This window comes from Stegodyphus dumicola, chromosome 12 (assembly GCF_044657685.1).
Source record: "Stegodyphus dumicola isolate Sdum_Otavi_A_Nest chromosome 12, ASM4465768v1".
In the NCBI taxonomy this organism is placed as follows: domain Eukaryota; kingdom Metazoa; phylum Arthropoda; class Arachnida; order Araneae; family Eresidae; genus Stegodyphus; species Stegodyphus dumicola.
The window spans coordinates 92,552,686-92,566,410 of record NC_140779.1 but is presented as its reverse complement, the minus strand read 5'-3'; the positions used below and the strand labels follow the sequence as shown (position 1 = coordinate 92,566,410).

At 33.1% G+C, this 13,725-nt stretch overlaps 1 protein-coding gene across 2 annotated transcripts in view; it reads left to right on the top strand.

Annotated features, from left to right (window-relative positions):
- LOC118195629 (cell adhesion molecule Dscam1-like) overlaps positions 1-13,725 on the top strand; it is a 1,218,268-nt gene that overhangs the window by 818,982 nt on the left and 385,561 nt on the right. For both annotated transcript variants that reach the window (XM_085806699.1, XM_085806698.1), the window contains exon 9: positions 9,886-10,176. In XM_085806699.1, the coding sequence (XP_085662825.1) occupies positions 9,886-10,176 (291 nt within the window). The remainder of the gene's footprint in view (positions 1-9,885; positions 10,177-13,725) is intronic.

Here is a 13,725-nt window from a genome sequence, read left to right as displayed (position 1 = left end):
CTGTCGATGTATAACGCAATGTACAACAATCAGATCAGAAATTTTGTTTTTTTAAGTACGAATGAAGCCTTTTTCAGACCCTGTCATAGCTGGAGCACCATCTGTAGCAGCTGATATAATATTCTTCAAGGGAATTCCTTTTTCATCATAAAACTTTTCCAGTGTTTTAAATATGGTTTCTCCTTCTGTGTCTGTCGCTAAATTTCTAGCAAATGAAAGTTCTTGACATATTTTTTCGTCTTTAATGGACCTCACGTAAAACAACAACAATGCTTCATTAGTTGGTAAAGTGGACTCATCCAACTGAATTGAAAATTGACTAGTCTTCAAATGATTGCACAATGACTCTTCAATGTTTTCAGCTATTTCATCAATTCATCTTTGCACATAATTATTGCTCAAAGGAATTTTTCGAATTATATCTGCCGCCGGTTTATAGAACACAGTAGTCATAACTTCTTTTATCGCCGGCAAAATTAACGTTTCTCCAATGGTGTGTGGTTTACCTGTTTGAGTAATTTACAGGGAGATATTGTATGAAGCTCGAAGTCCGTCATCGTCTTGCTTAGCAGCCATCGAAAAAAGTTTCGATACACTTGGCTGAGCATTATGCTTCTTTTTCAGATCTTAAAAATAGGCTACATTTTTGTCCTTCTTATCTGGATGCATTTTATTTAAATGATCTTGACGTCTTGAAGGCTTCATCGCTTCGTTTGAAAATATTTTTGAACAAAGAAGGCACAAAGGCAAAGATGGTTTTGTCGAATTTTCTATGAATCCAAATTTATTATATTTTGCACTGTATTGCCGTTTCTTCTTTTTTTGCTTGCGACATGGCTTTTTTTTTTTTTTTTCAAAAATATGTAAATAAAGTGTTGAACTTAAATACTCGTTTAAAGATAGCGCGCGAAACCACTAATGAAAATATAAGAAAAATTACGAGCTTTTATATAGGATTTAAATACAGCAAGCACCGACAGGAATAAAACAAACACGCACAAACTCGTTTATGTCTTTCGACGCTCAATCCTACCTGATCGTACTGAGCAAGTTAGGACAAGTATCGATGAACCAGCCGATTGCTACCACGTACAGTCCGTTTTCGTATTGCAAAACCGCCACCTGTCGACGATTCTATTCTGAAAAGGGGCGATACGCTGAGATGGACTTTTTCCTCAGACCTGTTTTTCAGAAGCACGGAAGCACGCATGTTAAGTAAACATTTCTCTTTTGTCTCAACCCTATTTTGATGAACTCGAAGCAGACCTGACGCATGCGTAAAAGCGCTGAAGGTTTCTCCAAACGAAAACGGACAGTACGTCTAACACAACATCTAAGGAGCACAACATCTTAAGTGCACCGGCTCCCGCAGTTAGTCTTTTCCCCCGGAATGTTTGCCACATTTGGCGATTCATGCATTTACACAGCTGTATGCTTTTCGTCATTTTACAATGTACGCGCATACGGCGTGCGGGCTATTCTACGAAATCTATGTTAATTATTTTAAGTTTTTATACCATCATACAGGGTAGAAATATAAACCAAGTATTCGTTATTGTGTAGTATTTAGGTTTTAATTCTAGTGAAATTAAAAATATAAAGTAAATCAAATTACAAATCTACCATCGCCCCCTAACCCGCGTCAACGCCCCCATTTTTTTCTGGGCCCCTTAACGCCCTCCTCTAGGTCTCAAACACCCATAAGGGGCCGTTATCGCCCACTTTGGGAAAGACTGGTCTAAACGTAAGTAATTACATGTCTTGTTATACCATCACATAACTTGCTTATTTATCTACAATTTGCAATTGTAATTTTGCGAGGTTATGTTAGTTTGACGTTTCTGTACAATATCAAGCATTAAATATTCAAGTTTCCCAAGTTGGACCGAAAACAGTTACCGAAATTGAACTGGTCCACTTTCGGCAACGGCATTTTTTCTTGGATAAATTATAATTAACACTAGAATGCTACCCTTCGAAAAACTTACGGGAATGGCAACCATTCGTCTCCGATACGAAGTATGCGTAAGCGTGCTTAAGACTTATTTTAAAAGCTAATTGTAGAAATATTACAGAACCCCTGTTTCACCTTCTAGTAGTGATGATGATGAAGATAGAAGTGATAACGAAAATAAATGATTTAGGACAGTTCTTGAAAAAAATATCATCATGAGGAAAGAAAAATCCAAATCCAACTAGCCCTTCGTCTTCTCCCAGCGCACCATTAGCCCAGACAGCAGTGGAAATAACAAGCAGCCCTTACAAATCGCTGTTATACTAAATCTTAAAAAAAAAAACCAGTTCACCAAAGTTTAACAAAATGTAGAAACATAAAAAAGAAACTGATGATTCATGGTTTCGTATATTATGTGAAAAAACCAAGGAAGAAGAAATGATACAATTCATGAAATGTCACGCTTGGATACATACTCGGTGTGCTGGAGTTACCTTCTTATCTTTCCTTAATTTCAGGCTCACAACTTCCGGCCAGAACGTATTTTCAGACTCGCGGTTGAATGCAAATGAGAAGAAGGTACTTTACTAACTTCGAGAAAGATCCATAGATTCTATGCAGCGCGCGTTAGCCTTTTGGCTGTTCTCTCTCTAAATTTTTCTATGATCGGCCATACTTTAGGCCCTAGATAGCTTCGCCGTTATTTAGCATTAAGGGTCCAACTCTGTTAGAATCTTCATAGCTTCAGCTATGTTTCCTGAGTTCAAGCCCAAGTTGAAGCTTTATTGTAAAACTCCACGAAGGAGTATTCTGTGAACTTTATTTGGAATAATAAAGGGTATTTAACTCTTCTCACGCTTTCTTCTCTGTCTCAAGAACACAAGAAATTATTCGCTTATCAGTTCTTAAGGTTCCTCACTTCAACTTCAAAGTACACAGGTTGGAGTCTTACACGCTATTATCGGTTCGGACTAAATCGGGACGTAAAGGCTGTTTTGGATAGGGCTATTTTAGGACATCGAAGGGACGTTCGTTTTGACTAGACACACACTTTTGAGGGTAACACATAGTTGACTGAAACACATTTTACTTCAAAAGTTTACTTACAGTAGTATTTATTTATTTTGCAAAATTTAGGGAAAAGAAAGTTCCGTCAAAAATGGATATTTACTTAAATTTTGTTCATTAAAACCAAGTACTACTTTGGAATATTGTAAGTTATTTCTCGAGAGTTACACAATAAGGAATATTTAGTTTGGAAAATATATATGTTTTCAAAAGGATGTCATTTTCAATATAAAATTCTCTCTTTCTGTTTAATTGTTTATATGAAGTCTCTCGAAAGATTAAATTTATTTTCAGATATGATGTTTCTTGTTTATTTATCTTTTTCGAAAAACTAAGAATCAGCGAGTAACCTTTTTTCTATATCTAATCTCACTAACTGGCATCGAGTACGCTAATAAGTAATAAAACAAATTCAAAATCCGAGCTTCCAGATGTACATGTTTGAGTGGAGAACTACGCTATTCAAAATTTCATGGCTCTAGGTACCGTCGTTTTTTCACATTGCGAAGAACATACATAGATACATACTTGCAGATTCTTTAATATGTAGTTTCTTTAAAAACAATAGACGGCAATAATATTTGGTTGGAACAATTTGAAAAGTGATTCGCCATTTATAGCGATTCAACTCAAAATCTAGTTTTGACACTAACAGTCCCTTTTAGGCTGAAAAATGAAACATGTTTTTAGTAGAAAGAAAATTCCTGAAATTATACTTCTGCTTCCAACAGGTAACAGTCATTTGGATGCCTTCCAAACTTTTCATGCGCGCTATAACGGAAGAAAGTTGTTCGCTTAATTCTAGTTTTTAAACCGTAAATTTAAATGCTTTTGCAAATTAAAGAATACTTTACGAAAAAATTCCAAATGAGGCAGAGTGCGAATAAATTCTTGGATTTCAGCTTCCATTATTGAAAAGAAATCTCGTTTTGATAGAACTGAGAACAAATTATTCACATAAAATCAATATAGAATACTAGACTGATTCAAATAATTAGATGAAACATAAACTAAAACGTTTAATAAATTTAGTCTATTTTCACTAACAGTTACGTATGATGAATCAGGGTTCTATAATTCATTCCAGAAAGTTTTGTGAAAACAGTTTTACGACTGCGATGCTCTTGAGAACCCTTAAGACTTTTATAATACTTTTAGTTAAATTTTCGGAGAGTAATAAATTCTCTTAGTCAAGATAATTCGCTAATGATATGAGGCACATTTTTTTCCAACCCGAAACGAAATCTATTGTGGGTCATGTTGCTTTTTAAAAAGAGAATTTATTATTTCAGGAAATTAAAATAATTTGACAGAATAATTGCTCAATTATATGTGTATTTCTTCCATCCTTCTATCAAATATCAATCAATCCGTTGAAAGGCATGTTCGTGATGGTTATATGAGAAGGGAATATTTTTAACAGGAAAAAATAATTAATATATAATTATTTATTAACATATTTCCATCTTCAATATTGGGTGAAAAGTATTAAAACATAGGAAGGAAAAACTCTTCTCCGAACAGATCTAATGAAATGAATATTTTACGTCGTCTTGATGCATAACTTGCATATTTCAAGATTAAAAAAGTTTTCAAACGCAAATCTTTAGTTTTAACTGAGAATCCATGTCTTCTTAAGATATTTTCTCAATCTCTAACGAAAAATGAAGCAGAACTTCTTAGTAAAGTAAATATTATTAATGAGATTAGATATAGAAAAAAGGTTACTCGCCGATTCTTAGTTTTTCGAAAAAGATAAATAAACAAGAAACATCATATCTGAAAATAAATTTAATCTTTCGAGAGACTTCATATAAACAATTAAACAGAAAGAGAGAATTTTATATTGAAAATTACATCCTTTAGAAAACATATAAATTTTCCAAACTAAATATTCCTTATTGTGTAACTCTCGAGAAATAACTTACAATATTCCAGAGTAGTACTTGGTTTTGATGAATAAAATTTAAGTAAATATCCATTTTTGACGGAACTTTCTTTTCCCTAAATTTTGCAAAATAAATAAATACTTTTGTAAGTTAGATTCAGACTAATGCATCTAACAACAGAGAGAACGATACAGCTGTAATCTTTCTCTAATAACGATGCAAAAAATACGATTCATAGTCATACATTTTTCAGTCTGATGATATATGTAACCCACAAAAAAATTTCGATAGAAAAATAAACTGATTCTCTCTCATATCAGCAACAATGTCACGCAGTTTTTAATGATTTTCGTCTTTCTAATAAAATGGTCGTAAAAGCTCAAGTTTCATCCAATATTTCACTTAATTCAATTTTATTCGATTAAATAATGCAAAACATTGATCATAATTAATCCGAAATCAATAACGCGAACAAACAAAACACACAAATACACATTTTTCATTATATATATACATTTTGTAAAACTTATAAATTTTTTATTAACAAACTCTGCGATTTGAAAGCGAACAGTAGCAACACTTTTCGAAATAAAACATTTTTATCTCCAACTCGCGAAACTGTCAGCACTCGGAAAAATGAGTGTGAAAATTAATGTTTTCGGAGTTTTTAATTAATATCTCGTCTGATTAAAGCCGTACACAGTCGAAGTGGCTTCCCACTAATTATGGGAAACTGAAATAATGTATTTAATGTTTGGCAATGCTATTTTTACTTCATTGTAAAACTTAGAAATATGTATTAACAAACTTTACGACTGGAAAGCGAGCAGTGGCAACAACTTTCGAAATAAAGCAGATTTTCATCTGCAGCTTGCAAGACTGTTGCCACTCGGAAAAATGAGCGCGAAAAATATCATTTTTCCAAGTAGCTATTATAGCTATTTTTTTCCACAAAAAAATGGACATCAACCTATTCCAGAACTCAAAGAATCGTAGAAAGTTTCGGTACGATAACCAAAGTAGTGACAGAGTTATTAGCGAACAAACATACACACAGTCTTTCTTCTTTACGGACACACAATTCTTTGTTTTGAATAACAAAGTCAACGATTCGAAAGCGAGCAACAGCAACTTGGTTCAAAATAAAACATTTTTATCCAGCGCGCACTTTTGCCATTCAGAAAAATGTAAGACCTTTCAATTTTAATTAACAAAATCAGCTTTATGAAAGCAATGTACTGTCGCGACCCGAAATAAAATGCTATAATCTCCCACGCGCCATCATATTGCCATTCAGTGAAGCCTAAGCTACATTCAAATTTATTATGAGAGGTTTTTAAGTAACATACTAAGCGATTTAAAAGCAATAAACACAGTTTTATTTGTTTAAAAATGTGGTTTCTGCTTTTTAGTGTGTTTGATTGAAATAAAAATCATGAGCTGTCTAATTAGAAATATTCAGTATATCTATGAAATGACACTTGCTGGAAGGCCACTGAAATTTACTACATAACTTATCTTCGCAACCTTACATTTTTCTCTGATATTTCTTTTGATAAATAAAAACAGCATCTAAATAATAAGGGATTTCTAAAATTTACAAAAACCGAATGCTGGTAGTAACAGAGTGCACTTTTGTTCAAAAACAAATCACAAGGAATTTGGACAGAAAAAGGATATTTAGTTAAAAGTTTCGTAGACAGATGGCGCTGTATCATATCGAGACTAACGATCACAGTTAAATTAATATCGATTTTTTATTAGGTAAAGTAAGAAATCTTTGACATGCTATTTTAGTGGGTATCCAGAATATCTAAGATCCGAGAAAACTATTGACTATTGTTTTTATGCAATTCTAATTGTGGTCGCTATTGTCCAAAGATGCTGCGTCATCTGTCGGTGAAAAAATGAAGTAAAATTCTTCAACTAGCAAAAACATGCTACCTTTCCTTGCACTTATCTCGTGCATTGCATTGTACTCATTACGCTTATGTTACATTGTCCAATAATCGTATTTTTTTAGTCTTTACGAAAATTATGAACAGTCCTCTTACTACTAAGATACTAAAATTACTTACTGAATTAGATACTAAAATTTTAAAAATATATATATATATATATCATATTTTAAGCCAATAAAGAACTGAAAAATAATTTGATTACATCTGACAAAACTTATCATATTTTATAATTTAAACGCAAAAAGAACAATAAGTGCAAACATTTCAACCGAGCACTCTGAATATTATTTTTGCAGTGTTAGTGCATGTACCTAATTAGATATAGGTTGACTTGCATTCAAAAATAAGGCTCAATATTCATATAAAAAATTATACGTCGCAGATATTCCTTAGAGTTTTGATAATTGAGACAGTTAAGTATTATGAGATGCTACATTGTGATATATGTTATGGAGCGAGTGATCATAAATATTACATTACATTTGCATATGAAACGTTCAAACTGCAAAATTTAATGTTAACCTAACTTACTTTAAAAAAATGACAAAAAGCAAATTAAAGTCTTCTTAAAATGATTTGGCAACTGAATGCTTAATGAGCAAATATTATATTTTTGTTGTTACAGTAGTTCCGATTGTTATCAAGTACTGTTTTTAGCTAATATTTCGTTCAATAATTGCGTGGAAATTTCTTCATTTTTACTTCCCTGTACGAAGTGAAAGAAGTATTGTAATCACGAAAAGTTCCACATCACATATTTCAACAAAAATATCCATTTTGACCGCTATCGAATGCAATTTAACGATGTTTTTGCCTGACATCTCTACGTAAGGACAGAATAAAGGGATCTTACCCCCCCCAACAAATTACAAAACGGATTTAAAATAAATTCAGAAGAGATTTTTTCGTAGCGTCTGTACGTACCGACATACGTACGTATGTATGTGTTTCTTATAACTCAAAAACGAATAGTATCATAACGTCGAAATTTTGTATGTGGGACTGCTATAACACGTAGATGTGTACCTCTCTTTTTGGTTGCCATCGGTCGCATCAAAAGTTTATGTATATATATATATATACGCCCACTGGGTTACTCGGCTGTGTTTTTTATTCTTATATATTGGTAAATTGTAGATTTTTTGCTTTAAAAATGATTCAATTATGTTTTTCTTATCATCCGGTTAAGGTTTTTATGCCCTTAGTTAATCTGTATGCAGTAGATGTAGAATTATCAACTATTTAAATGTTCTTTAAGTGCCTCTAAGCCTAATTTTTTTTACATCTCAGTTGCTGATATTTTTAATAGAAAAGAAAAAGGAATTTAAAAAATATAGTGCAACACTTTAAGAAATCAATCAAAGGCAACGTTACTTGTCACCTAAACCCTTAAACTTAAAATCAGCGAAGTTGTACCCCAGCGTGTCTGTTTAACATTTAATATTTTACTCCGATCAAATATTGAATTAGAAAATAGTGATTAACTAAATATATGGATCTATGGTTGGATTTTAATGCGTTCAGGTTACTTGAATATGGCAAAACATATGAGGGCTATCTGCTTAAGGTTAGGGATGTCTTCACGAAGGAATTTCTAAGGAAAATTGAATTGTATTCATGTTACACGTAGAGAAAACTACGAAAACCAAACATGTAGCCCATCCTCTAAACTAGAAGCGAACCTAGGTCTGATTCCAAGCATTAAATTATCTTAACCACTCGACTTCGGAGGGTAGATGTGGACAAATCCGGAACCATTCCCCACTGGAATGAATCACTTCTTTCTGACTACTCATCACTCAATAACAATAACTTTGATCAAAAGGCTACGCAACGAGGGGTGAATCAAGAGCGGTTAGCGAGGATACAGCGAAGAACGGAAAAAATCGAATGAACAGAGGGATCGATACCGGTAAAAGAGGCTGGAGCTAAGAGCGAAAATAGTCGAACAATTCGTGAGATCGGAAGAATCGATTCAATAGAACGTTAACTCTCTGAACTGATTTCTTTCAACAGAAGTTTTGATATTCCTTAAAATATTCTTTTTGCACAGACCTAACGCATTTTCTTTTTAAGTTGGTAAGCTATAAAAATTAAGCTCATTTTAAAATGGGAGGATAAACATCCTTTCCTCCCGTAAAATGGAAACTGAACTTTCATGGCACGCTTCCAACAAGAACTGCGTTTAGAAAAACAGCTGCTCGCTAAAGAGAATAAGTTCACGAATGAATAGGAGATCTCTATTCCTGGCACGCTTCCAACAAGAGTAGCGGTTTAACTGTAAAAAGAGCTGCAACTCTCTTTTCTGGCGCTGGAGTAAATTCGCTCAGTAAAGTGAATCGGTTCTTTGAATTAGTTGCCCAACTCTAATGGTGAGGCCGGTTTTAAAGCGTGATAGCGTTACGTATTAGGCATTATAAATGTTTCCAACTACGTCAATTGTCTTTCCAGTGGTGGAAATAAAAGGTAAAAACAAAATTTAATGAGAGATGTATGTTAAGTGTTTCTTTTAAAGAAAGTTATTATCTTCTTTTGTTAAAAATTCTAATTATTTGATTTTTATTGGTAAATAATGAAACAGTGAAACTTTTGTAAGATGATCATCCACTGTTCCAAGCGCAGAGGTGGTAAAATTCGAAAACACGCTTATAAATGATCTTCAACAGTGCTACTTATGATATCAGAAATGCTAGTCAGTTTCACAGATGGTATCTTGGGGAAGTGGTCATCATATGCGAACATCTCTATATCTATGCAGTAAATAAAAGATTATAAACAAGATTCATGTTGGATAAATTTTGATTATTACATTTATAGCAAAGTTATATTTACTAGTCTTAATTTAGGTGGAATTAAAAACATTTAAATGATAAATTTTAATAGGTCCGTGATATGCTAATAGCATAGTATATACTAGACAATTCATAAAAGCATTGAATTATACATATACTTAAAATTTCATACAATTTTTTCTTGAAAGCATGATATGAAATGATGAAATATTCTATTGCAGCTAGGCCGAAAGTTTCTAAATTCATATTCCAAGACAACCTCCACGAAGGAATGAGAACTGCGGTCACTTGTATAGTAGTAGCAGGAGATGGACCACTAACGACAAGATGGCTGAAAGATGGTTTGCCGCTGGATCCGAAGAGCTTAGATGCTTCCGTGATACCGGCTGAAGAAGGCTTTGTGTCAACCATTACTATTAAATCATTAGCTCATAAACACAATGGAAATTACACGTGCCTTGCTACTAATGATGTAGCCACTGGATCTTACAGTGCAGTGCTTACAGTAAAAGGTAAGTTAAATTTTGTCCTTTTTTTATTGAAGTAATGTTTTCGGCTTATACAATTTCAAATGAGGAGAAAACTAAATATTTAAATTGTATTTATTCAACATCAATTTAAATGGAACTTTTGTAACGTATTTACATATTTACCTTTATTATGTGTTAGAATATTTAAAGTAGAAAAATGAGCCGTAGTTTCAGTATTTCTGAAAATAAAATATGAAGAAATAACACTCGCAGTATACCATAAAAGGTAAAATTTGGTGATTTTGGACCGAATATAATAGAATTATTGTACATAGATTAAAACCATATGAGGTATTTTCCCCTTCTTCTAGCATGCCCTCGTGGTGTAACGGTAGCACACTCGGCGCGTATTCCAGACGTTCAGGTTAGAGTCCCAGCGACGGCATTGTTCATATTTTATATCTCCAAAAAATATAATGGCTCTTTAGTGGCCCCCGAACTACAAAAAAGAGGTGGTGGACAATAATTCATCACTACCGGGATTTGGCGATTGGATCTCCTAATCCCCAGTCTCCCTTTAAAAAGGGGCGTATACAAGGTATTTATCCCTCCTTACAGGATGCCTTCGTGTTGTAATGCTAGCACACTCGACGCGTACTCGAGAGATCCAGGTTCGAGTCTCGGTGAAGGTATTGTATTTATTCATGCCTCCTGCTTCTCCCCCCCAAAAAAAATAATGAATCTACAAATATATTATGTTCATTTATATTTCGCTGTTTAGATTAGATATGAACGCATACATCTAATGCAGTTAAAATTTGATACAAATGATTCAGTAATTTAAGTAACGTGAATAATGATTCTGCATCATTTTAAACAATGAAAACTGAATTGGATCTTTAATTTTATTACATAAAATGCATTGACGTTATTGTCTATTTAAAAGAAGAAAAGCATATATTTAAACACCACATTTAAAGGTTTCGTTTAGTAATATAACCATACATTTTAAATTCATAAGTATTTAAAATATATATTTTCTATGTTGTATCCTTGAGAAATAATATGACGAATAATATAACTATGTGTAAATTATTCTCTTGGAAATTTGGGAATCTCAATGAACCTGATTCCTTAAATACTGTGCGTAACGATTAGTAATATTATTCTGAATACTGAGTTGTAAGAAATAATTGCATTCACTCGGCGTATGTGGTTGTATATCCAGCTAGCTATTGGAAGAGCCATGATTCAGATCCCGATGAGGGCAAACTTGGCTTCTTATTGTTCACTCCAGATGTTCCAATATCTTTAGAGAGTAACTTTCGTAATTTTATCTAAATTTTAGCAGTTGTGTTATATAGATCTCGAATTACAATGACCTTAATCCTGTGTTGAAATTAATATTGCGAGAGATTCTACGCATTTTAGGAAACGCTGTAAATAACTGTTTAATAAATGAAAGTATTTTTTTCAAAACTGTCTGGGAAGTGAAATGGAACAAACCAAATTGATGAAAAATATTCTCAAATAATATTTCTACTAAAAAAATTCTAGTACTGAAATATAATGGCATCGTGCATTATTAACGTATTCTTAGCTATCAAAAACAATTTTTATTTTCTCGATATGTTTATCAGAAGTGGAGTTATACTACGTTTCTCCAAGAGACAATAAACTTGAAGGAACCGTACGCCACACCAGAAGTCCAAGTTTAAGCGGCGGAATCAGATATACACTTTTTTACTTAGTTTTTGTTGTTATTTTCGCATTAAAGAACTTCAAGCATTTCAATATGGTTGGAGATCCTGGCGAAATATTTTTCATGCGTTTTGTCATTTTTCTTTAACAAGAATGTATCGTACTTTCTGTTTCGTTTATATCCAGCTATCGATTTTTCTGTTTTGTGTACTGTTTTATTTATATGTTTATTTATTTCATAATTTATGTTTACAACAATCATAATAATTCTGAAAGTTCATCACAGAATCGCTCAAAATTCTGCACACAGATTTTGTGCATGAATATGCATACTGTGACCCTATAGAATTTTAAGTATACCTTTATTTTCACGTACTTACTTTAGCTAATGCAGCCTTAGCAGTTCGGTCATTCAGCGACGAGCTCTCCAGTATAGGCTGGACGTGACTGTATGCTGCGAGGTCACAGATGCTTTCTGTCCAGTCTTCCATCCTGACATGTGGGAACATCTTACACTGTCCGCTAGACCAAAGCGGGTCAAGTGTGCTTAGAGATATTCATAACCGGTGCGCAGCCTGGATTCTGCCACGGCGACTGGTCTGTGTAGAGTCTTTGGATCGTTGAAAATAAGCTCTCCCGTTTCCTTCCTCGACTAGCTTCTTCCCTTGAGCTTTTGATTTTGCTTTTGACTGAAGCTTCAATGATATGTTTGCCCGATGTTAGGGAGTTTAGCGCGTCCCTTTGCCGGAGGGGTTTTCCCTTCTAGCTCATTAGCTAATTCATTCCCGCGGATAACAACATGGCTTGGAATGCATTGTAGGTGGATTATCCAACCATCAGTAATAAGTTGTCAAACTCTTTCTATCAATAGATGTGTATTTTAAAAATCTTTTAAGCGATGATTAACATATTTGGTCATCTATTACTAGTGAATGAGCATTACCAATTATTTTGCTTATACGGTATATGCACACAACATGAAGTAAAAACCAATTTTTTACATCCAGCATTTTCTCGTTAGTGGTGGCTAATGTTTTTGTGTATTTTGACCTAAAATTTTCGGGTATTTTTTGCAAAACGTTCTGAAAATAATGAATTTTTGCTCACTTTATTAATGATTGCATTTAAGTTACCAGAAAATCACAGAAATTAAGAAATGTAGCAAACTTTTTATAAAATGACCTTCGAACAAGGTCGGTTATTTCACAAATTATTTATCCTAATTATTAAACTTTATTTCGATTTATTGCGTAGAATATAAAATGATCAATTTTATTTGAAGTAATGCAACTTATGCTTGTCCCTTTAGTATAGCTTGATCTGAATATGCAGCTTATTTTTCAATCTAGTTTTAGCTTCAATGAAATTGTATGTAAAGACAGATAGTTGATAAATCATGCCATTAAGCCATTAATTTTTCGAACTGTTGTAATTTATAATACAAGGATGTCATATGTTTTATAATATACCTCATTTAAAATCTGTATAAAAATTTTCAGCAGTATTTGAATTAACAGCAGCTATTCCTAATGCTGCTGTTAATTCAATTAACAAACATTTAGATTACTATAGATTACTGTTAAACATTTAGATTACTATAGTTTAGATTGAATTTCCTTCTTTATTGGTATTTTTATATTGTATTCCTAACGTTTTGTCGCACAGAAACATTTTTTCCAATCTTTTGAGCAGTAATATAACGATTCGATTCAGTTATGGCCTTAATTTTATCATCATCGATTTCAGGCAGTTGTCCAGAACGTTGATCATATTTAAGTGAAAATTCTCCAGAAGAAAATATTTTAAGCCAATTCTCACACATGCGAACTGTTAAACAATCAACACTATACCCTTCACTTATTTCTTTGTGAGCCACATCAACTATCTTTC